The sequence below is a fragment of the Chiroxiphia lanceolata genome, chromosome 1 (assembly GCF_009829145.1).
Source record: "Chiroxiphia lanceolata isolate bChiLan1 chromosome 1, bChiLan1.pri, whole genome shotgun sequence".
Classification (NCBI taxonomy): Eukaryota; Metazoa; Chordata; class Aves; order Passeriformes; family Pipridae; genus Chiroxiphia; species Chiroxiphia lanceolata.
Genome location: NC_045637.1, coordinates 21,920,151 through 21,946,924, shown reverse-complemented (window position 1 = coordinate 21,946,924; position 26,774 = coordinate 21,920,151). Strand labels below are relative to the sequence as shown.

The 26,774-nt window shown below is 40.1% G+C and overlaps 1 protein-coding gene across 2 annotated transcripts; it reads right to left on the bottom strand.

Annotated features, from left to right (window-relative positions):
• On the bottom strand, positions 1-26,774 carry YWHAZ (tyrosine 3-monooxygenase/tryptophan 5-monooxygenase activation protein zeta). 2 transcript variants are annotated; one of them, XM_032680477.1, is made up of 6 exons: positions 26,655-26,774; positions 24,129-24,432; positions 8,473-8,596; positions 4,698-4,861; positions 4,513-4,608; positions 1-1,057 (listed from the first exon to the last, which is right to left on the bottom strand). In XM_032680477.1, the coding sequence occupies exons 2-6, from the start codon at positions 24,420-24,422 to the stop codon at positions 998-1,000; spliced, it is 738 nt and encodes a 245-aa protein (XP_032536368.1). In that variant the 5' UTR covers positions 24,423-24,432; positions 26,655-26,774; the 3' UTR covers positions 1-997. The 2 variants fall into 2 exon arrangements, with proteins under 2 accessions (XP_032536368.1, XP_032536358.1); XM_032680467.1 differs by lacking the exon at positions 26,655-26,774 and adding an exon at positions 25,527-25,909.

Sequence of the window (26,774 nt, the reverse complement as noted above, 5' to 3'; positions counted from 1 at the left end):
TAGTTGAAAAGTCCATTCATAAAACTTTTATTCCACTTACATCAACTTAATACACATGTTCTGAACAGTTATGCTTGGATTGTTCATGAAAATTTTATAAGACATTAAACAAAGCTAGCCATCATCTCAAGTTATTTCCCTGTTAACTATTTTTACAGCACATGCATGTTAGGCAAGTATCAAAAAAAAAAAAATCACAAAAGCAAAAAACCTAAAAAAGTTAAATACATGGGTTTTTGTTTTACTGCTGTGCTCGATATACAGTGTCATTATGAATATCAAGCAATTCATTTTTACTGCATCTTTACTTGTACATTTGTTCTTAGGTTGCTTAAACCATTTAAATACAAATAAAATGTGTAGCAAAAATAATGAAAGCAACAGCAGGTAACTTTACAAATAATGGAATGTGAACCGTTTCTCTGTCCTTCTCTAGAGAAAGCTGACTGGGTTATCAAACTGTCTTAAGGAACACTTCAGCTGCAATCAAAGATGTACACTTGATTGGAATATTCCACAGATGTCACATGTTCACTTAACATGCAATATCTATGGGACATCAGTTTATTCACAGCCATTGTGTGCTCCAGCTTGAATATTCGTGCTAACTACACCTGTGGCTGTAACATTGATTATCCCTTTTTTCCATCATGACAGACCAATATGCAAGCAGTCATCTTTGCCTGACATAGAAAGCTGTTTTAACACTGGCCTTGTGGGAAGCCACAATGTACCAAAAGTACTATGCCAAACATGTAAAACTTGTATAAAAATTTCACAACCCTATATTGGCCACCTCAGATGAAAACATTCCCCAAATGTTAACTGGCTCTATTCCCCTAATATTAAACAAAACCACATGGGAAATATAGAAATCCAAATAGAAGTAACATAAACCTGTCAAATCGTAAACAAAAACTATTTGTGGGACAGCATGGATGACAAATGGTCTACTGTTTAAATTTCAGAATGAGGCAGACGGAAGTTGGAAGGCTGGTTAATTCTCCCCTCCTTCTCCTGCTTCGGCTTCATCTCCTTGGGTATCCGATGTCCACAACTGTTTGGGGAAAAAAAACAGAGTAAAATAGGTAAGATATTAACACTTATGACTAAAAATTAATAAGGAATTGTTAGAATGAAGGCCTATGTCTTAAGTAAGTTCTCAGAGGTCCTATTAAGCACTGTGGAAAAAGAAAAAGCACACACTAACATGAATGTGTTTCTTGGCTATTACAAAATGGAAATCCAATCCTAGGTGACACAACCCTATGCTGCACTTAATGAGCAAGTTCATGAACAGTCAAAATCAAAGTCTCACACCCACAAGGTTCACTAAAATACAACTACAAGCAGGCAAGAATTAGACCTGCAGAACAGATAAATGCGAATCAGGAAATAATGTAACTGGTTTCCCCTCAAGCAAGTTTTACACATCTTTCTGAAGGAAGAGCTTTGGTAAAGGTGTCTCTCCACAGCCAGTGCTACAGTGATTGTTACCTTTTCTTCAGAACAGGCAGAACAGTTTTTTCCTGCTTTTTAAACAAAAACCACTTCACCAAAATCTCTGTCCCTTGGCTCTGTTCAGTTAGTTCTGCTCCCCTTTAGTGACTTTCAGAACACTGAGCTTCCAAACTTGGTGGGCAGGGCGAGGAGGAAAAAAAAAAATCAGGCTAAAGCATGCAGTATGCAAAAAATGTTATTTTCAGCTCCATAAAATCACACTAAGGAGCCATATATCAAGATTAAGTACCAAGTAAGGAAACTAAGCATCAGTTCCAGAGCAACACCCAGGGCAAAGAAATTATTTTGTGAGGCAAGTATCTAGCCATGCTGGCTGCTTCCAAACTATTACCAGTCCAGTATGATTTGTAATCTCTCACTTTATGGAGTTACAGCATCATTAACTGAATCATTCATGCTCTACAGCATAAGGTGGTAAGACATAAAACCAACTAATTCTCTCTCTACCTACAGTGCTATGCCACCTAAGGTCTCTGCTTTCTTTTAAAAAAATCCACCATCAGAAGCATTTTATCTTTTCCAAGAGTAGAATGCAATAGAGAAACCCGCACAAGATCAGTAGTCTTGTTCTTGCTCTGCACATGCACTCAATCTTCCTTGCTGAAGCCTTAAGCAACAAGTTCTTCTACTGGAGACAACAGCACACCAGTAAGTCTGGTTCTAGACCTGCACTACATTCTATACTACATTACTACATTAGTCCCAATTTCAGTGCTATTCTTGTAAGGAACAGTTAGTAAGAACAGTTTTATCAGCATTTTATCGGAGGTTTCTATCCTAAATCCTCACCTCTAGAAAACAGAATCACAGAGTCATTTAGGATGGAAAAGACCTCCAAGATCATTGAGTCCAACCATTAACACTGTGAAGTCCACCATTAAACCATGTCCCCAGCTGCCACATCTACATGACATTCAAATACCTCCAGGGATGGTAACTCCACCACGGCCCTGAGCAGCCTGTTCCAATGCCTGACAACCCTTTTGGTGAAGAAAGTTTTCCTCATGTCCAACCTAAACATACACATATCTTTATTCATTAAAAAAAAGGGCCTGACTGCTATGAAAGAGGGATTACCAATTTTACCCATTGAAAGCACAGTTTAACAAATCTGCTAGGAAAAAAAAAAACCTCTTCGGAGGAAGGGATGCCTTTTATTTAATTAAAAAAATGCCCCAAACAATTTTGTAGCAGAGCAAAGAAATTATCTAGCAATTCCAGTAAAACAGATTTTCACGTGATATGTTAAAGCAGCCCTTTGAACACTTCTCTGCCTTCAGTCCCCACTGAGAATGAACACAGACTCTTCTTCAGCCATACAAGACTCAAGGAAAAACAGAATCAACAACTGAAGAAAGCACTCCTGCACTGAACTGATCAACACGCTGAATCACTGTCAAAAGCCCACCTACCTCACAGACTGCAAGACTTGCGTAACTACAAAACCAGACCTTTTTTACATTTATGAAATTCATTGTGATCTTTGTCAGTCACATACATAATCAAAAGTTATTTTCTACCTCAAAAGTTGTGGAAACACATGGAACCAGTACACTCATACAGATCACGCTAAGCATTTAAGGCAAGACACATAATTCATTCAAGAATATAGAACCTTGCATCTCTTTACAGCTTTCTCCCTTATAATGGAAAGCTCACATAAACTATCAGACCTACTACTGTAACTCACGCGCTATGGGAGCTCAGTCCAACTTTTGCTCTTGTGTGAAACAATTTGCTTTCCAACTGCTACAACAAGCTTTACATTATTTTTACTGGGAAGCCAGCAATTAAAGTCAGCCTCTATTCTCTGTTTCAATACTACTCATTCAGAGGACAGCTCTTGAGCAATCCCACTCAAGGGGACAGTACAGACAGACACTGAGAGCGATGCCAACCCTTATCTGTCTCCAATACAGAGGTTGAGAAATCACTTCCATTTGTTTTGTAAGCAACAACTGGAATAATCACAAGTGGTTTTTGCAGCAGTGTTAGGTTGGCACTCCAGTGGAAAAGGATCCAAGAAACAGGGAAATTAAATGTTAGACACAAAAGCAGAAAATATGGCAACTTCAATTTTAAGCAACAGTACAATTTCTAATTATGGTAAAAGCAGTGTCACTATTTCGTAAAGTTATCTCTGATGTAAAGATATCTCTGACATCAGCTGTACAGAGTGTTAACAAGGGGCTGCATGTGGCCACAAGAGGTGGTTATTTTTTCAGTTCTTGCTTGCAGCTCTTCCCCCCACAGACTGTGGAGTGAACAATGCCAATAATTTCACGATTGCATGTCTGCTTACACTTAGTTTCATTTGCTTTAGATGTTTATCTTTGCCAGTCTTAAAGTTCAAAGTAGGTTAAAAAATCCTGCACACAGGATGAAGATTTTGATTACTCTGACAACTACAGACAGCTGTGAGTCCAAGGGGAAAAAAGGACTTAAGACAGTTGTTTTACAACTGCCATGGAAAAAGCCTGCTAGCATCACTTTCCATTTCATCTGTACCAAAATTAAGACCAAACAAAAAAGCTCAAACAACAGGTTCTTAAATGGACTTGTTAGCTTTGTTTGCAGTTTTCAGGTAGGATCTACTCCTTGCACATGAAAGGAATCACATAGAAAAAGCTGTATGAAATTTGACATAAGTTTTGAAGAGGCAAATGCAACTGCATTCTCAAATGCTATTTAACATCAGTTAGTAGGTTTACTAGTCACAGTCCAGATTGCATCACTTAAACATGCTGGATTCCTTGAATAAAATAACCTGAAAAATGTAGTCAATTTGCTATCTGTCAGAAAACCATTTTAACAGGTAGACAAAAATCCCAAAAAACTAAGCAGGAGAGAGACTTAGCTCAGAATCATGATGTACTGTAAACTCATTTGTGAGTGATAAGACACAGCTCCAGAGCTGTGAACAAAAAGGACAACTCTGAGTGCCACTAAGACCAATCCCACCATCAATATGCAAACTTTGATGATACTCACTGTCAAGTTGTCTCTCAGTAACTGCATTATTAGCGTGCTGTCTTTGTATGACTCTTCACTTAATGTATCAAGTTCAGCAATTGCTTCATCAAAAGCCTAGTGTTATAAAAACAAACAACTCCATTAGCCATGCGACAAAAGGTCATGCAAATACTTTATATGGAATTTCCCCCTCTTAGACCTACCGTTTTTGCAAGGGAACAGGCTTTCTCCGGGGAATTGAGAATCTCATAATAAAACACGGAGAAGTTCAGAGCCAGACCTAATCTGATAGGATGTGTTGGTTGCATCTCCTTTTTACTGATTTCAAAAGCTTCTTGATATGCCTGTTGTGATTGCTCCACTATCCCTTTGGGGAAAAAACAAACACACACAAAAACCACAACAAGTAAGTAATTCACATACTGTATCCAGACATACAATCAGGACTGTGTTCATGCTTGCATGAACAAAGTGTATTAAGACTGAATGCCTGTTAATGAGCACTTCACCTAACAAGTTGCTATTTTATGAAGATTCTACTAAATTACATTTTCAAATTAATGAAAAAAGGGAAGCTGTCATTGACCAATTCACAGGTTTGAGTCTTTCCCTGCCACCCTGGGACTACCTATATTTAGGAATGTTTGCAGCAGTTTTGTAGCACTTAAGCAAGATAAACCCCATCACCTACATGAAAATGTACAAACCCAAAGTTTTAACTACACACAGGTTTGACACAGTACCACAATTCCAATGTGCTTAAACACTACCAGGCATGAGATCCAAATTTTAGTCATGGGAAACACTGGGGACCTTTGCTTATCATGCTGAACCCTTTCAGTAAGCCATCTATGAGCTTCCATTCAAACTGTTTGGCAAAGATAGTGTGGCATACGTCAACTCAAATTAAATATATATTTTTAAAAGCTTCCAACACAGTTCTATTTCCGGTGCAGATACGGAGAGCATTTTCACCTCACTTAAAAGTTCTAGGACTTTGAAAGGAATAGAACTTCGAAGGGAGAAAAATTAACAATTTGGCTCCCTTTTTTTTAGAGATTAATCTTTTGTTACTCTTAATTGTTTCAGCTGTACAAGTTATAAACACTTGGCAAAAAACAGCAACTACAATGTGTACCCCAAGATTGAAGAATTCAACAGTTTCCATTCTCACTGAAGGCACATGAACTTAGGAGCAAGCTCTGCCTGCACAAGTCAGAGATCAGGGCCCAACACAGCCCACAGGCTGGACTGTGCCCTTGATAGCTGCAGGGGCAAGGGAAGGGCTGGATGCTGAGCACAAAGGGACAGTTGTTCCTGTGCGCTCACCATTGTTAACAGCAAGTGAGAAAAAGGTGGGCAGGAAGTCATTCAATTCAGATGCAAAAGAACTCCAATCCTAACATTTCTGGATCAAACCAGCATCATCTCTGCAAGAGTGCCAGTCACATGTATGCAAAAATAAACAAACTTTAGGCTAAGGACTCAAATATACATCAGTATTAAAGTCAGCAGTACTCGAACTCTGAGAACAACTGAATACCAATACTCAGGATGTCTATGCAATCTTTATTTGTTCGCCTTTACATATTCACAAAAATTACAGCATCATACTGTTCTCTTCCATATGAAGAGTGAGGACATTCACTGGACAATTATTCACACTTTGTCCTCTCTACCCTCATCACTAATAACGCAGCGCTGCAGACCAGCTGCTGTAGTACCTTGAAAGTGACCAGCAGTTAGTATGTTACAGCTGAGAACAAACAGGTCTACTGCAAGTTAAATTCATAAACAGTGAGAAATGTTTAACTCTTTTCATAAGGGTAAAGCCTTAGAAAATGGTGCTGTTTAAGAAAGGCAAATAAGGCAGCATGAAAAACAAGTAACTTCATGGAATGAAGCCGAGTTTTATTTTTCAGTAATTTTTGGCATATCTTCAAAACAAAAAGTGCATTTTTTCTTCTTATTTGAGAAAATAGCTATCTTTTGAGCAATGATTCGGGTAACTTAGTGCAAAATTTGATGTATTCTGTTCATTTTTAAATCAGTCACATAGTATAAAGAAGTTTTTAACCTTGAACTCTTTAGGAAGTGCAGCTCCAAAGTTCAAGGCTAAAACAGGATGAGGTACCTGCTTGACATCCCCTGTCTGCTAGACTGCCAGAAGAAAACCCCAGTAGATAAAATAAATGACGTGGCTTATGAGGATAAAATTCCAACTCCTAGAGTTGGGGGCTTTATATTGTTGCTGTATTTACTGCAAAAGGTGAAAGAATACTGTTCAATTCAACAGCCACTATTTCATAAACAATACTTATCAACTGCTCTTCTTCAAGGTCACAGACAGCATATGGGAAAAGCCTGTAAGAGGGAACATTGAGGCTGAGAGGGATAAATAAAAAAATGGAAACCCACTAAAAAGTGCTCGGCCAGGAGATTAGGTTAAATAAAAACAAAATTCAAACCCACTTTAAACAAGGATTTTCAGAGTCTAATTTTAGAGCCTGTAACATGATCCTCAACAGAAACAGAAACTTTGGGCCTCAAAAAATTGTATCTGCTATGCATGTGAATAGAGTGCACCGAAATTACTAAAAGGAAAACATAGTAACTCTGTAGCAGATCTAAAGTAGTGGTAGCATGAAATTCTGTAGTCACCAGGACTGGGTCAGTTTGCACACAGTAGCACAAGAAGTCAAATTGAGCCCTATATACTACGTATCAGTATCTTTGTGCAACACTATTATTCAGCATTCTGGGGAAACTGGGCTTCACCACAGGATGCCGATATAACTCCTGCCACTAAAGCACACACATCTATCCCCCTGAAATTATTCCACATCTGTTTCCCCTCCACGCCCAGCTCAATCTCGTCTCTGACGTTGTGCAGACATCTTTCTGTGTCATACTGGGAGAGTTTATGAGCTTAGGAGCAGTGCAAGGCCACAGGGGCACCACATGTCCAACAGTTTCACGAGGAGCTGAGCAGATTGGGCACACGGGCAGAACGGAACAGCAACAGCTGCACAGCTCGATGGCTCTCCAAAAACCCTGACGGTCCCAAGTCTGCAAATTCAGACTGTCCACACTCTCCCAAATCCTGGATTTCTGCAGATTGAGGGCAGACCCAACAGAGTCTGTGAGATACCAGGCTGGGCTCCGTGCTGGAGTGTGCTGCTCTTCAGGGCACACTGCCACCAATCTCAAACTGGCTCCAGGAAACAGCCTGGCACTGTTGGTAGCAGGCTGTATCTATGTATTGTTCTGAACTGAAGGTAACTCTGCATGGAGTCAGCATGCTCTTAGGGCATCTCCAACTACAGCAGTTAAGCAACTCAAAATATTAAGTGCCTTATATTAACTTTTCTAACTAAACTTAGGTGAAGGCAACTTACCTGCCATTATGGCACGCTGCTTACATGAAAATACAAGAAACTTGAGGAAATGGAAGACTTTTGGATATCAAACTACCATGGTTACAGAAGAAATTTTCCTAATAGTAAGATTAGTTTTATTAATAATTTTCTCCTACAGGTTGTTTCGAGTCTCTTTGATCACTGAACCTATGCAGACTTTTTTAATTCTGTAGAAATGCCAGAGAAATGGCACTTCAAAGTCTTCAAAAAGCTACAAGATTACAAAGAGGTAAAAAACCCCCCAATACTCAGCCAGAGAGAAGCAGTATAAACCTGTACTTTAGTGACAAACAAGATGCCCACATGCATTAAGTTGGAGTCAATATCAAGATTTTGTGACTAAACACCCGTTCCCTGCTTTGAACAGCAGGTAGATGAAAATCTTTTTAATCTTTCATTTGAAAGCTAGCAACTTATGATTTTTCTTCAGAAAACATGAAGCCTATTACTAAAGAGATTTACATCCAAATCAGAATTATTCTAATTTTAGAGATGTGTCACTGCCCTGCCATATGCAATCTAATTAGACAATATTTATCCACAAGATGACATACAATACCTTTCTTGTCATCTCCAGCAGCAACCTCAGCCAAGTAACGGTAGTAGTCTCCTTTCATTTTCAAATAGAAAACTTTACTTTCTGCTTGCGAAGCATTAGGGATCAAGAACTTTTCCAACAGAGACTAAAAGAGAAACAAAGAACACAGTGTTTTGAACATACATACTTTTACAGCATGCTGAACAAACAATTCAATTATATTTCAATCTATTTCAAAGTCAAGACAGCTTTACTTTTTGCTTATTTTCTTCACACCCTACATAACATATTTAGCTAGAGAATGTGTTCTGGATCCCAATTCTAGATATAAAAATGAATGCTGCAGGCCGTGACTTGATGGGGAGAAGGCGGCTGTGTCAATTTAGCAGAGGAGTCTTGTATGACCAAAGGAAGGGTTTTTATAAGCCATTATACAGAACCCTGACAAAAATAAGGTAGTCAAAAGACTCTGAGTAGAGAATGTACCATGGAAGAAAGTCTGCATCCACAAAAGACAATACAAGGATCTGAAGTATCAGCTGCCAAATCAGAGACCTGAGTATCTTACATACACAGGCAATAAATAAGCCTCCTCAGCCCAGTTCCCATTAACTGGAATGCTGTACTGGCATCACCAGCAAAAAAGGGCAAGGTGAACCCGTTATTCTTGAATTTCCAGACAGCTGACAATCTGACATTCAGCTCTGTAGCACCTCTACTTGACTTTATGTGCTGTCCTAACAGGTATCTCCTCCATCTTCCAAAGCAAAGGTAGCTCTCTGGAGTCACTCCACCAAATCCTCCCTGTGGGCTGACAGTTAAGACCAGGTTTTTCTAGATTATTCTAACTGCTTATTAACACAGCAAGTTCCTAGATGAGGCAGTCATGTAATTTAGCAGGAGTTCTATTATGATGAAAAGGAAAAAAAAAGAAAGAATATCACGAGCTCCAACACATTTAGTCAAATTAAGATACAAACTGGTCAAACTTTGTGATATTGAGTGCTTGAAGTCAGAAAGAAAAGTAATTATTTGAAAATCAAAAATAAGTACAGAAGCACTCATGAATAGTCAGAATTAAATCAGAAGCTGTTACATTTACTTTGCTAAGGCAATGCAGAAAGCAATTTTTTTAAAGAGGTTTTAGTAGGACTTTTTGGGCATCTTCTTTTTCCTATAAATTAGATGACTAATGTTTCAGTTTTGCTTCACTTTTTTTAGCTCATATTTCCAGTGATGCCACAGAAAGGGACAAACTAATTCAGTTTCAAATGGAATGATGGCTGCTTTACGGTACTTTCCTCTCAATAGCACCAAGCAAGTTAAATGAACATCTTAGAAGACATACTCCTGGGATAGGCACACCCTGGATATGATAGGCTACCACTATTCCACTGTGACACAGGCATATGTGGTACCTGCTCTGCTTAACAGGCCAACTATTAAGCTACAGAAAGCTACAGAAAACTGTAACTCACAGAAAGAGCAAGAAGATTAAGTTTGGTCTTTGTTTTTGTTGCTTTATTATATAAATAATGCTACAATAAAATAAAAGCCTATAAGCCTACATTCTTTATTGGCTTCAACATAGTGGATTTATTCAATCATCTTTAATATTAGACATTTGCAGTACTGTGGGTGTTGGTATATATCTTCATTTTATAACCGGAGACACTGAAAAATACTGCATGTCCTTGCTTCTCACCCAAATGACAGCAGAGACAACCCTTTGGCAACAGAAGGAGCACAACACAAGCAAGTCATCAGAAGTATTTTTATGGAGCCACTCAAACGGGCTGCCGTGCTACCTCATGCCAAAGGCATCCTTCTGGAGGTTGTACCACTATGCCAGGAGAAGGGTTCAAAGCCACCTCTGCCCCTGAGAGGCTGGGACACAGCAGAAGGACAGAAGGAACATGGGTCACACGCCTCAGCTCTCTGAAACTTCTTACACACTCTGTCCTCACCATTAGAGAACTTCAAGGTTTGCAGCTATGATATTTTCATGAGTGTCAAGGAACTCCAACTTCAGTGACAAATGAAGGTTACCAGCTACTGAGAAGAAGGCTCCTTATTAGTTTTTCTCTATAAGACTGCAATTAAACCAGGTGTGTCAGTCTGCACCTAACCTTCTGGCACCACAGGGAGTTGCCCTCCTTTTGTACCCTCCATTAATTGGTTAGACCAAAATATTTTCAGTGATTCTAGAAACAGAAGTTAATCATCATCTTTATTGAAGGTCATTTGATTAAAAAGTACAGCTCTACTCGCTCTCACATCAGCAACCAAATTCCAGACTTAAATTTCACTTAGGTCACAAATCAGGTGAAGTTGCACCAGTAGACAGAGAAGAGGAAAGACCAAATTGTCTTCCTAATCAGACAGATACTAGCAGGGCAACAGCAGCTTGAACACTATAAATCTTGTACTGAAAAAAGTCCTAAAGCCATGTTGAATTTCAAAGACTGATGAACTGAGAAAATCCCTTTGAACAGCTATTCATCAAATATAACCGACTATTTGAGCTCCAACTCAAACTGCGCTGGTAGCTTGCTCATATCTGGATGAAAGAGTCTGTTCTATACAAGCAACACGTAGGACTGGTAGGCCACATATCTTTGGAAGAATTTTATTTATGCCAAATACTTCATAAACAGCAACAATAAAACCTGAAAGCAGATGAACATTTAAAAGCTAGCACATGAAATTACTGAAATGAGAGCTCTACCAACCATTTATCTAGTATTATATATTCAGTTTCTCCTATTTGAATTAGTCCATTTATTTCAGGATATATTTTCTTTTACTGGCATAAGTAAACACAGACCACTTGTTTAAAGTTAACCCGAAGATTCAGGGTACAGTGATTTATCCTAGAGAGTGGCTGTGAAAGTGCAACCTGTACGGAGGTGGTGTGGCTACAGAAAACCAGACAGATAAGACCAATGAAACTACTAACCTTTTAGAGTTCAATTACAGAAGATAGCATAATCAAAGGCATAACCAATCTAACACTTTTTTATCTGCCAACACATCAGCTTATGGGCAATACTGTTTATCATGTGGGTTTTTTAATAGCTTTAACTGCAAAGCTTCTCTGGAGGATACAATTGTTTTCACTAGGAGGAATATCTTGGTATTTAAGTTCTATTGATAGGCTGTTTGTCCAAACCTTCCTTCTCTCTCCTTGACCAGTTGATACGATAGTGTTTAGCAGTATTGTGATCACCCCACAGGACACTGAAGTGCTCACATCTACTCCAAGACCTGACCAGTAAGCGATCTGTAATTACTAAGGTGATCTCCAGCACTGCAATGCATGCAACACCCTAACAACTGCGGTCCATACAGCACATGTGTATTATAGCTACATGGTATGTAGTTAAGCCCTAATACTCATTCATGACATTCCTACTACCATGCAAAATTCCCATCCAATTTTTATATATACTAATATGCTCTAAGTACAACTCTGCAGGCAGTTAATTACAGTGCCTTGATCAGCATCTGGCAGAAACAGTTTTTTAAACAAAACTAAACCACCGCTCCCAGCCCCTGAGTCCCCCCAGCTACACAAAAGCAGTTGTCAGAGCTTTTAATTTGACAGCAAGAATCTAACTGCTGTGAAACAAACCATACTATTGTAGTCAACTAGGCAGATACAGCAGCATCTTAGTGCATTTTTCAGCCAAAATCTGTAACAGCTTGTACAAGTGCTTCTAGCACCTCTTGTAAGTCTTTTCAGAAAGACTTACTGGAAAACTATTACTCTGTTAAAAAAAAAAAAAAAAAAAGGAGGTACTAAACCTGAATATCAACCCTTACAAATATTCTGGCTGTTCAAAGATCAGGCTTCAACACTTCACATCTGAAATTGTGGCCAGGACTAATTTAACAACTTTCTGGTACTCTGAACTGACAAACAAACACATCTGAAGTCAGGAGATGTCGGCTACGCTCACACATACCATTGACAAGAAATCTCACCCATGTGGTATGTTCCCTCACCCCTGGCAAGCATGTACTAGATAGAAATCTGTGTCTCCAAAGGCACAACAGAAGCTGCCTGCACACAACTTCTATTATTCTACCGTAGAGCTTCAATCCTGGCTATTTTAAACACTGAAGTGGAGATTCACTTTCTTCATTCTTACACACATTCTACTGACAGAACAGGACACAGTCAACATGAAGAACAACACGTTTTGAGCCTGTTTTGATGAAAGTCTCTATGTACTTGTACCTGTGGTTTTGCAAGATAAAGTCTGAAAGGTAAGAGTTATCACACTTAGTGAGGAGTGTGAAGGAGGCCTATTAAGTAGTAACAGAAAAACCCAACACCCAACCCTCTCCTAGAAGTCTGTCTGTTTCTCACTGCAAGTGGACATGCTTCAGCTTGTCAAATTTTGGTGAGGACTTCAGCTGAAGACAGAAAGCCAATGCAAAGACTTGAACAGTTCTTTCCTGACACCTGAAGCCTAAACTACCCTCTTTCAAAAGCATTCGCATATTTGGCAAATGACTTGTGTGGGGCAGAAATCTACTCCAAAATTCATCATAAGAGCATTAAAATAAGTGCTTCAGTTTTGCCTTAATGTTTCTAGTTCTGTGCTTATTTCCCTTTATTAAAGGCTTGGTTTCAGTACATGTTATTGCCTAGAAACTTTAGTTAATTACTAATGCACTTGAGGATTGCATCAACAGCTCAAGTTTCTATATTTCCCTCCTGACAAACACGAGCAAAAGAATAGTCACCAGACTCTAGGAAAATTAGCATTAAATGAGCGGGTAATACACAATTAAAGTACTGAGAACAAGGAACTTTGTTTTTAAATATAAAAAAATTAATTATTAAGATACCTAATTGAGTAAAAACTCTTGAACTATTGGAGAAACAAAAAGATATTGTTCTTGCTCTAAAGAGCCAAGCTTCAGAATGGCAAAAATCCGAAAGAATACACTGATAAGCATTAGGTAATTTAAACAGTATGAGTTTCTCAGAGATGACAAGGCAGGCCTTTTGTTTTCATGCAGTATTGAAAGACACATGACATAGTAATGACATTATTTCTAGTTTTGAGAATAAATTACACATGAGTATTAGCTGCACTTCAACTTACTTGTCATCCATCCATGGTATACAACATAGGGATGAAAACGACATGGAAGAACTCTTGGTTTTTAAATTCATGAAAGACATCAGAGAAACAGTGTATCTTTTTTTAAAGCTCACTCTGAAATAAATTTCACACTTAATGAAAACAGCCTAATATTTTCATGATGGGAGCAGCACGCCACTGTCTTTCTCCAAAATATTTTAAGAACACAAGAAGAACCATACTGGCTGAGAGGATTCTTCTGCCTGCTAACCTACCTGCAACATGTCCAAAAGAGGATGCCATTACAAAAATACATTAACAAAGCAAGAAAGTATCATGCTTCCCTTAGCCTCAATTAATGCCCAGGACTTCCTGAGCCAGATGTGATTTCTCTGAATGTAGTAACCTTTAACAGCCTTCTTGTCCACATTCCACACATTGTTCAACCTCCCATTACATCAACATAACCTTAATGCCCATAATACACTGGAGAAGAAGCTGTAGATACCTGACTAACTGCCACATGAGAGTCTTTCTTTTGCCTTAAATCTACTTCTCAGCTTCATTAAAAAAAAAGTTTAGCTTATAAAAGCACTGGTACTCAAGTCTGCATTTCTTTTAGAAGACTATCAGATAACTTCACATTATTTGAAGACTTTCAGTACCATTTCCAAACAGGAATCAAAAGCCTCTGTTTCACAGTATCCAGGTAGCTATTCACCTTGTTCTCTACAAGGGAAGAAGGTGAGTAGGGGATTAGGAAAAGAAAAATAAGTAATATGTGATGGACATGAAGAAAAGGGACACTGAGCTGAAGAACTGTGTTAGAACAAGCAATAAAATTACATTCTATTGAACCTTAAGATTCAGCTTTCCAGATGCATAAAGATACACTTACCATCTGCAACCCAGAGTACCCACCTCCTCTTGTGTGCAAGGGCAACAACCCTTCCTTTGTGAGATGAAACACAAAACTACCAGACTACCATTACAAAGTTGACTTGCTGCTTTATGACTACCTGTGAAGCTGTGCACGTGTATTTGAAAGAATTACAGGTATAAAGCATCAGGCGTACTGCGGTAGACATTCAAATTACTGACTTGGATCAGTGTTTACAGGTACATACTTTGTGGGAAGAGCTACATGTACCTGGTTACAGTGGAACCCACTAACCAACCGGCACAGTAACTGCAGCATGCTTCATTAAGCTACACTTTTACAGACTTCTGTTTTGATGACAAAGTTATTCAGGCAGGCCATCTGTGTCAGACAAGTTCAAGACACCTATTATTCCCATAAAAAGCTAGTGAGTGATTTTCCATGCATGTGTTTTCTGCCTTGGCACAACAGTTAGGAAAGTTACTCAGGCTATAAAACACATGCAATTAGCTGCACTGCACAGTGGCACACTCACTACTAAGGGTTTAACCAAACCATTTGTAGCCAGTAATTTTATTTACTCTATCTGAACTGTTGGAGAGAAGTGACAAAAATTTGTATTTTTAAGAGGAATATTTTTAGACAATCCTTTCCCAAACCCTGTTTTGAGACAAGCTTACTATGCTGCTCCTGATTATAGTTCCACCCAGAGCTTGGGATGAGGGCTCTGCAACTGCTACCTTGTGGGTGACCTCCAACACCCTGGGGAGAAAACCAAAAGGACTGTTGTCAGCCTTCTACTCCAGCCAAATGCAAAGCCTCCTGTTAGAAGTTAGCTACAGAAGTCTCTCTAGTCATTTGCTTACTAGAACAGGAATACAAGAAAATCTGTCAATATTAGCAGCTGCTGAGGCAGTGGAGATCTCATTGGTAAAACATCTGCTGAAGAAGGAAACAAGGCTGCTGCCTGTTTTCAGTACCAGTTCATTCTTCCAAACGAATTAGCTGCCCACAGAAACAGCAGCAGAAGTTTGGGAAAGGTGACAAGGCTGGCTGGAAGAAATGAGGCAAGAAGGATGAGCCTCAGCAGGGGAGGCATTCAGAATTTGGGACAAAGAACCTTCAGGGGGCAGGGAGGAATATGAATGTGGCATTTTTGCAACAGTGGGAGATGTGACATCCATGGGGACACGGGATTGGTAAGAGCAGAAAAGAGATACACTTGATTAGCAGTTTTTCTGTAGTCAATCTGGTGAAGATCTAGAAAGAAAAAAAATAGAGGAAATTAGGTCTAACTAATAAGAGGAAAACTGAAAAAAGGACTAAAAGGACTAATGGACAAAAGAGAATCCTGCATAACAGAAAGAATGCCAAGAAATTTTAGCTTATATATAAAAATACCACTAAAACAATGTAAATGTGCTTCTTTAGAAAAGAGAACAAAAGCAGTGTCACATATGGGCAGGTGGAGGAACACATGGAAGTAGGACACACTGAAAAAATCATCTTCATGCTGACACATATGCTGGGGGATAGATACAAGTCAGTAAGAAGTTGGTGTATGCACAAAAATGCCTATAGGGCAGATGGAGGGAAGATACGGCACGGACACACCACTGGTGCGCTAAAAAAGAAGAGGACAGCAATTGAGGCAACGAGGAGCAGTATCTCAGTTCACACTTTTACAGCCATACATACAGCATTCCTTGCAGATCTGCCTTCCCCAACTACCACGTCCTTTATTAGCTTGTTCCTTCTACCACTTTGCTTTCCAACTGGTATTTATGGTGAGGGAGGCAAATGTGCTTCATATCAGGATATACTCTTTGAGATTATTCAAAAGACTTTTCAAGTGTTTCATACCAATCACTACAGGTTTTTTATGCTTAACAAACATGACAGTGAAGGAACCAAATTCTGAAGCACAGGCAAAAATACCTCTCCAGTTTAGTAATCAGCTCTGAGGAATCCCATACAAAAGGCAGCAGCCAATAGGACATTTAACAGAAAAATATTAGGATTAAAGTCTTTAATTTGTTGAGGCATTGCTATAAACAATGTCTGCTGAGGATCCAAGTCAATATGCAATTTTTACCTGTGCCTTTTTTCTTTCATTTAACTGTTTCTTGAATATTGTGGACTTACAACAACATAGAATGGTGCCAGATGCATTGATCGTTATTCTTTTCAGAACATCCTCCAAGAAAACTTGAGATAATACAAAAAATAAAACTACCCATAAATAAGGTGTAACGCTTTTATTTCTGCTAAGAAATAGAAGCAGGAACCATTTATCTTTAGCACCTTGCACTATGAGCAGATTTGAAACCTCCTGAAGCTAAACATGTATCTGTTAGGGATTCACTATAGCACACGATGTTAATAAACGCATTTTATTAGGAAAAATGCCATTTTAGCAATGTAAACCTATTCTGCACTAGGAGAAACCAATCAGTTAAGAGATCAGATTACTTTTGTTAAATCTTTTGTAACCTGAATAATCACAAAGGGTAATATGCAGGAAAAAAACCAACCACAACAAAAAGCAACCCACAACTGTTCTCCGCCTCATGAGCTGCATTACAGAATCAATGAGATTGGAAAAGACCTCTGAGATCATCGAGTCCAACCTACAAACCATAGAGTCCAACCCGTTATATCTGACAAAAAAAATTAAGAATTTACTGTTCATCTCAGCAGCAACATGACTTCTCATTTGAAGAGGCATTGCCAATCTTCTGTCAGATTTCAAGAAAAATTAGTAAGTACATAAAAACTGACATTCATTATAAAAAAACAACTCCAAATTTAAGAAATAATCACAATCTTAATTATCTTCAATCAATTTTAATAGCACAAGCTTTCTCAAACTATTTCAAAATGGCAGTCAACTACTGCCTGAACGGACAACCAGCTTCAGAGCTGAGAGCAGCTGTCTCTGCTCCCAGGAAAGAACAAGTTAAGTGTTTGAGAACCTGTTTCAGAAACATGAACTTCTGTCATGTGCTCGGTAACGAGATAGAAGTTTCCAGATAAAACCAGAGATAGTGTGGCACACTGTACATCTGTTTGTGCAGATGTACAGAGATAATGCACTAACTCTGCTCATATCCTAAATTTTATATTTCTACCACTCGTGGCTTCCATAGGCACCAGTAGAAGCTGATATCTTAACAATGCAGTGTTTCTGCTCTTAACCATCTAGTAACCAACCAGTGAAACAAATACACTTATCAGTTCACAAAATTACAATGACGTTCTTCCTTCAACAGTACAGAAGGAGAATAGTATCTGTCATCGGTGACTAAACTGATCAACTGATGTTATTTTGCTGTTTAGAAGTGCCTATCAGCAGTAGGTACATAAAGTACTTGAACAATGAAGGCTGCTGTCAAATAAAGCAAGTTGTCACTTCAGTGCTTTTGAACAGTATAAGCACTATGTATTTTTTATTGTAAATCAAAACCAATTATTAAACATTAATGCCAAATAAAATTAATACAGTAGGTTAGTGGTTATAAAAGATTTTTTCTATTTCCAGTAAATGCAAGAGGATGTAGATATATGTATATATGTCTATACACATGTGTGAGCCCAGCTAATGTACGTATCGGAGGTAGCTGTATTTATGCAGAGCACCTTAGCTGGTTTTATGATAAACAGGTGCAGTAAACACAGATAGCAACACTATGGATGACCTTCTTGCTAAGATTAGAATAAATAAAAAACAATACAAGTCATCTCATATTTCAACTGATCATGAATGATATTTTAATTACCAAAGATTCAACATTTTTTCAACAGTCTAACTGCCTAAAAAACATAAAGGAAATTGCTCTAGCTTAGGCAGTGCTTTCACTGCAGGAAAGAAAAAAACCCAAAACCAACAACCCAAACCAAACTAAAAACCCAACAGTCAAAAAAAAACCCCTGAAGGGTGTAGCTACAACTAGGGAAATGATTAAAGGATTAACAAAGTGAAATCATGAGGTTGATGCAAATTGCCTCAGCCTCCTACCTTCAATATATATGAGCAATTATACCAACCAAACCCTAACTGAAAAAGCCAGACTTGGGAGAGTTAATCAAAAGCTTAAATTATAACCACCCTTGGAAGTTACCAAACCCTGGCTATGTTTTGCTCTGTAGTATATAGAGGTTCGTTCAGAGGAACATTTGTGAACCAGAGGTACACACATATTTTCACATGTGCCACTAATACATTACCAATTACCAACTTTTAATGCAAATTTTACCAACTTGAGAGACATCTTGAGTTCTATGTCCAGGTTTTGAGATCCACAGCACAAGAAAGACACGGATATACTGAAGTGAGTCCAGTAGAGGCCACCAGCATGATTATGGGGCTGGAGCACACGATGTACAAGGCAAGGCTGAGAGAGAGGGGGGTTTCTTCAGCCCAGAGAAGACCCGTAGATCTTACTGCCGTGTACAGCTGCCTAGAGAAGATGGAGTCAGACTCTCATCTTGAGTTCTACAGTGGAATGATGAGAGGCAGCAGACAAACTGGAACATAAGAAGTTCTGATTCACATGCAAGGATTAATTTTTTTCTTTTAACAATAAATATGACCAAATATTATGACAGGCTGCCCAGAGAGGCTGCGGAATATCCATACTTGAAAGTATTAAAAATTTGACTGACAAGACCTTGAGCAAAGTGATCAAACTGGAGCTGTTCTGAGCAGAGTCAAACTTAATGACCTCCCTTTCAACCTAAATTATTTTGGGCACCTAACTCTTAGATTTCAACAAAATAACCACCCTCCTTCTGTGATTGACATTTTGCGAATAGAAATTTATACAAATGCCTCCTCTTCTTTTCTGAAAAAAGGACACAGATCTCAAAGAGAGAAACAAAGTGCAGTCAAAAATAAAAAATTAAGCAAGCCTGAAAGAGTCACAGAACTGAAGGTAGCAATTTTCAGTCAGAACACTGAATTTTCTGTTAGTATCAGATAATGTCATAGCAAGAAGGCTGTATGGTATGGTCAGTCACTCAAGCTCACAAACAAGCTATTCACCTGCCCATTAGCACCATTCTACAGGTTAGCTCTTTAACCATGAGGAGGGCATAATGAACATACAATGGTAGAATCTTAAGAAAACAATTCATACATGTGCATGTCAAAATGCTTATGACCTCCTATAGGAGAAAACTAGATTTTCTAACCCTGTCACTAAGAATTATTAGACAGGTTTTATAGATGTTAACATAGTAACCTATTAAGTGCTTGCAGCAACTTGAAAGTAGTCCCATAGTAATTCGAGAATGATGGCAATAGGCATTAATTCTGTGGTATGTTCTTTAAAAAGCCATTTAGATGCATTCTGAATGGAACTACACTCCCTTCCCCCAGTGAATTGCAGCCCCATGGCAGGTTACTAAACCTTCTCTTACTCCCTCTCTCAACAACAGGCATAAGAAAGAAATGCAAGCCTGAAATCACTAATCTGAGATATAACTGCAACTTCTCACAATTACCACTTCTAACAAGTGAAGCATCCATAACAAGCACAAAGAAATCTCAAGAGTATCAGCACACAAGGAATATCATTTTATGCTTCTGAGCATGAAATTCAGAAGAAATAATACAGTGAAGAAAGTAATAATTTTATCTTACTGGAGGGTCCTGAACAACACCATTAATCTGCAGCTTTTCTGGCAGGGAGGGAGCGGGGAAGAGGTGCTGAGTAGCACCTACATGCAACAGTAACTCCATAACTGAAGGGCAGCCAAGGTTTCAGGAACCTAAATAACTAAAAAGGTAAAGAAACAGCACAAGAGAGTGCTTGGGCACTGCTGGTGAAGAAATTTACTCAGAGTATGACTGTGGTGGAACCTAGGGGAGGAAGTGACCTCACCCAAAGACTGGGTGTGGGGTAAGAACACGGGAACTGCCACATACCGTGCACTTGGACATGCAGGGACTGCTGAGGTATGTGCCAGCCTAGGGAAGAGAGTGTAACTGTCCAGAACTACATTCCTACTAAAGTGAAGATAGCCAGCCATGTTTTCCATGATTAGTTTACGTTTAACTCATGTCAGAGACAACCTGAAAGCTACTAGACCTCCTGAGAACTTCTAACATGCAAGCAATATCGGGTGTTAGCTATTCAAAGACCTTTCCATACATTCTTTTCTGTATTTCAGAACCCTCATTAGCTGAAAAATTCATCTTACTACAGATTTAATTTGAATCACTTCAGTTCCAGGTCAGTTTTCTACTAACAGCAAAAAGCATTTTGAAGAAAATCCACACCTGTTATACTAATGATGACTTTTTATTACGGAAATGACAAATAAAATATGATTATAGATCATTATATTGGTACTTTAGACAGACCCTCCCTTCTAATATAGAAACTGAAACAGGATGTAAAGGACACACTTAGCTAACATGAGAAAAAGTACTTAATTAAAGGTTTATTTCCTCTATCAATTCGAAACTTCTGAAGCTGGAAAATTTTTATAATACTCAAGCACTTTTAAGATGCTCAAGTATGGCAATGTACTTCCTTGCACACACTATATTACTCTTGAAGAATTTGGAAATTCAGTCTTTATTGCTACAGTGCGAGGACCTTGTACTATGTACAACGTCGCAATTATTTGCAGCACCACCAGACTAACTCCAGACTAGAGCTGTTATATTATATCTTAATATACTTCTACATGTATCTGACAGAATTGGTACTGCAATGAGATTTTAGGTGTCTCTTCTTTGTACAGCAGCACTCTGAGGCTGCAGCAAACAAGAGGACGAGTTCAGCACTTTGTAGAGCTGTAGAGGTGTTCCACAGCAGGTTCAAGAGATGAAGATTTAGGAAGTGGCAAGGATGCAGATACTGGCTTTTCCTGTTGCAAAGTCAGTGTAAAGGAGAAAAATAAATGGTCAGGCCTGACCCACATAATCACTAAAACTTTTATCATTGGGCCCAACAGTGATGAAGCAAGAACAGTTAAGTCCATCATTAACTGCTCTTATTCACTCTGGAAATTAGTAGAAGAGCTGGAAACAGAACCTAGGCAGAGCTGAGTATACTCAGCATCTGTGGGATTAGAGGAGCTATTTCTTCCAATACACTAGTGATTTGATTCCAACAAATCACAAAGGGAAAAGAATGAGAAGCTGCAGAGGAGCCAGCTTCGGCCACACTTCTAGTCACAAACACATTCTCTTAATTGGTTTCCTCCCTTCAACACTGAAGTTAGAACTCCAGTCACACTCAGCTATGAGGTAACATCCCAGAGCGCTAAATATTACTTAAGAGCCTAGCAGACAACTGAAGACACAACAACAGCTCCAACAGATTCACAGCCTCGATAAAAGATACAAAAGCTGACAAGATGCTTTTGTGCTCTAATTGATAAGGCTAAAAGCTCTGAAAGTTTAACACTTCAGGTCTTATTAATTAATGGCATACTTCACACCAATCAAGATTTGGTAAGCCTTGTTCTTCACTTCTGTAAATAGTTATAGACTAGATTAACCTGCACAAGACTTACAGAAACCTTCTAAAACAAATTAAAAAAAAAAATCCCCAACCAAACCCTAGTTCAACATTTGCATGTAGCACTGTGTTCATAATAAACAACAAAATGTTACCAGAGTTCTTTTTTCTCTGTTAAAGCAAAGTGGGTGTTAATTAAAGCAATATGGTCAGTCATGTTTCTAGGTGAGTAAGAATGTATGTAAACAAGATACTAAAAGAAAGAAAATGAGAACATGTTTTTAAATATAAATCTGATTTTTCAATGTAGTTGGCAACATCACAGGTAGCACATGCTATTTGAAAGCATTTTTAAATCCTCTCCTTTGAATACAAAAGGTTTAATTGTTTTCTTTTTAAACTTAAGTCTAAAAAAGTAGTTTTATTACTGCTAATCACTGCCTAAGACATTGTTTCTTCTGGACAGTAATTTTTCCTTAACCTATTAAAAAAATTGGACTGGCAACATTAAAGATCAGTCAGTCATTACCTTCCTTAAAATAGTAACATGGCCAAGAACAATAACTTTTTTGAATAATGAATTTCTCTTTATGTTATTGAGAGACACATACAAGTCCATTTTGAGATTCAGAAGATTTAACAAGATTCCCCACCCATATGCCTTCTCTCCCAGACACTCTAGTTGCTGTGACAAACTCAAAAGCTGGGTTTTTGGTTTAGTTTTTGAATTAAGCAAGCACAACAAAGTTAGTTTCACCTCAATCTGGTTTCCATTATCAGATGGAATTAATTGTAAACACTAAGTTTTTATAAAGTTTTTTAAGACCACAGACTTAATTAAAATGATTTCTCAAACCCAAACGTAGCTTACAAAAGAACTTCAGGTAACTGAACTGAAAGCATCCACCCCCCAGGACTTTCCCATTAATAAATAATTAAAGAAATAACAAACAATTAGAATGCCAGATTTGGATCCTTATTTCCTTGCCTTGAATACATGAGCCACCACTTTAAACACAAGAACCAGTAAATCAGTTCTTTCCCATGAGTAAGTTTGGCATTTCTATTTTCATAGTGGAACTTTAAGAATTATCCTTAGACAAAATAACAAAACATACAAAATCCGGTGTGGTACAATAACCATAGCAACCAGCCTAAAGTGGAAGCCAAGACTCAGTTATCCATGCTGATTCTTCCACACCCTGGGAGAACCAATGTCCTAGAAACTATCAGTGTCCATGTCATTTAGTTATCTCACACATCAAGCAAAATTTATGCTACTCATTGATCTTAATTTTCATTTGACATCAGATCTTCAAGCACACTACTTGGCTATTTAACACTTCCCTCATATCACATGTCATTCTGTCACCTCCAGGTACATGATCCCTTGTCACATATGGGGTGACACACCAGCAGGGTCCACAGTCCAGTGGACAACTCTATTGCTGACAGTAACCTCTACCTCATGAGTGGTCACAGGACTGAACATCTGCTCACTGAGAGCTCACTGAAGCATCACAGGCATATGCAGTTGGAAAAACCCGACAATCTGGAATAAGCATTTGGAAGAGGTTTGGATTTCATAAACCAGTCTCCCAATGAAAATACAGGGTTGCTTTCTAGGTACATGCACATTTTAACGTAACTACAAGCCACAGAAAATGTCTAACTTGAACACCCTTCTAGTTTGCTACTAAAAATTAAGTTTAAGAGGGTATCACAGCATTTCTACTGCCTCTTCCTGCAGACAATTTTCTGCATGGCTGAGTCATAACTAACATTACATCATCTTACCCAGGGAGGGGTACAATTTCCGTAGAGTAAAAACTACCTCTTACAACTAGAGCAGCATATTAAAGTAGCAGAAAAGTGATCTAGGACATAAATACTGCATTGAGGGGGAAGGGTGGAGGAGAAAACCCCAAAATAAACCTATATCCAGTTCAATCTCAGAGAAATATATTGACTTTTCATAACTATTACTTTCCATACAATAATGTTTCAACATGTCTCCAAATTCATTAGCATTCATAACTATAATTTGTATATAAATAATCAGTACATTTAGAGGGAAAGACAAGTCTGACTTTTTTTAAACCCTGTCCTTCAGAAATAGCATAGGAGACCACAGCTTTACTGACAGAGCAGAAATAGTCCCAGAGGGCCCAGCACCGTATACTCTGTAAGTAAAAATGGATCAACAGTTTCATTATTTCTCACCAGCACATCATTGCAGATGTCTCTTAGCTCAGTCTCAATTTTCTCTCTGTATTCTCGAGCCATCTGCTGTTTTTTCTCAGCGCCTTCCGTCTTTTGTTCAATACTTGAGACGACTCTCCAAGATGACCTACGGGCTCCTACAACATTTTTATAGGCAACAGAGAGAAGATTCCTCTCTTCGTTGGACAACTCAGCTCCTTGCTCAGTCACAGACTTCATGCAACTTGCCATGTCATCATATCTTTCAGCCTGCTCAGCCAGTTTGGCTTTCTGCACCAGCTCATTTTTATCCATGGTGATATTTCTGAAGAGGAAAAATAGTGAGGCATTATTCAGACATTGATCAAGCCCAAAGGTATTTTAACTTCATATGCAGAGTAGTTCGGAACTGTAAGAGGTGCAAGTGAAATCCAGAACACAAGGCATACAAGCAGCACTCAACGCTCAAACACGTGGATATATGGATTGAAGAGTTAAATGCCACTGCTTTGTCCTGAAAAACCATTAACTTCTAAAAGTATGTTATTTTAATAAACATAAGCAAAAACATCCAAAGGTGATCTGAAAGCAAATCATTCCTATCTTATGCACACAAAATAATCCTAATTATTTGCTAATCCTAATTATATCACTCTCTCATAAGACTACATTCCAGCTGCAGTATCAACTGCTTTAAATTATCAATAAAACAAAGTTGACACAGAAAATATCCAATAGTAAGCTTTTCACAGGAGAACACAAAATAAAGGCTGGAGAAACAGTACCAGGCAACATTCTAAGCCTTAAGACATTCATACAGTTACAGGCAGAAAGACGTGGTATAGAGATCTGCAAACCAAATCCTATACTGGATGTTCAAAAGTCAGAATGCACCAAATATCTAAATTTCAAGGTGTACACCCTTCCATGATATTAACTCCCTTTCCCAAAATGGGAATCCCCATTATGGGATGTTCTGTGCCAGGTACTGCTGCTCTGTTTGAGAGACTGTGCTTTTAGAGACAAAAAATAATTTTACTATTTAAAAATATTACTTCAACATTAGTATTTCAGATAGCACGATGTGGCTGAGATGCTTCATAACCTGCATCTTACCACCACTTAAAAAACCAAAAATCAAACTCTGTTGAACAGAGGTATCGGGAAATTTCTCTTGGTACAGCAGGAAAAATATACTCCTCTCTCACCCCCCATCCTTCTGTGTATCCTGACTTAAATCATTTTGAGGAACTGGCAAAACGCTTTAGGATACACCATCCTTTAAAGTTTGACGTGATTATTAAAACACGAACCAATTACGGTCATGAACGCTTAACTTATTTCTATATGTTCCACACCCCCCAACCCTGCACCTTCATCTTTAACCATTAACATTTTTGCCATTTCACGTGACGTTACCAGAAACAATAGCAAGTCTATTCCGTCTTTGGAAATAAATGAAGCACAATTTAGCATTCCAGGTGACTTCAAGTTTTAGTAGATCCTGCTCCCGACATGGGGGCACAAACCCGGGATTCGATTGCAAGCGCGCGTCGAGAACTTGCTGGCACCGCGCACGGCGGGGTTAAGGAGCCATTTTAAAGCAGGGTTTTGGCGATAGTTATTTATCACTCGGCGTGACCGGGGCGAGCGCGGTCAGAATGCCGGCCCCGCTATCAGCCCCCGGGGCACCGCGGGCTGCCAGGCAGCATCCCCGGGCGGCCGCGTCCGGGGCCGCCCCCGCGGGCTGGGCGCTGCCGCGGCCCCGGCACAGCGAGCGCAGTGACAGCAGAAAATGGAGCGGCCCGGGGGCGGGCGGAGCGGAGGGCGGGGCAGGCGGGCGGGCGGCCCTGGGGCCCTGCGGCCGCCCCTCCCTCCCTCCCTCCCCGCGCCGCGCCCGCCGCCTTTGTCACGGCGGGTGGGCGCCGGAGCCCGGCCCGCCCCAATCCCGCTCCCCTCCGCCCCGCGCCCCCGGGGGGAGGATGCCGCGTCCCCGCCCCGGGCGAGGGGAAGCCCATAGGTCTAGCCCCGGGTGACTCGGGAGGGGGTGGGGGAGGAGGAACCCCCTCCAGTCCCAGGGGAGCCGCCGCTCCCGCCCGGACCCCTCGGCCGGGGTGGGGGAAGATGGGCGGGGGCGGGGGGGGCTGGGCGGAGGCAGGGAAGCGAACGCTGCCGGGGGGCGGCCGCGGTTCTTCCGCGCCCGGGCAGCGTTCCCGGCGGGAGACCACACCCGGCAGCGTCCGCCGCCCGCACCGGCCCCCGCCCGGCGGGGGCGGCGCTCCCTTGCCCTCCCCGCGGGGCCGCCACGAGCGGGGACCTCACCTGCCGCCCCCTCCGCCCTTTCTTCCTCCCTCTTCCTCCCCTTCCATCCCCGGTGCGGACAGGCCCCGCGCAGCGGCCCCCACACCCCGCTCCCTCCCCGCGAAGCCGCCCCGGCGGGGGGGGGGGGTAGCAGGGCGGGCTGGGCGCTGCCCGCCGGCCGCCCCGCTCGGCGTCCCCGTCCCGCCGTGTGCGGGAGGGGCCGTTCCCGGGCAGCGGCCCCGTTACCTGTGCACGGCGGGCGGGCAGGCGGGAGCGCGGCGGGCGCGGGTGCGTCGGAGCGGGCGGGCGGCCGGCGCGGACTGTGCGGCTCTGGCGCTCGCGGCGCTGCAGCCTCGCTCCCTCCCT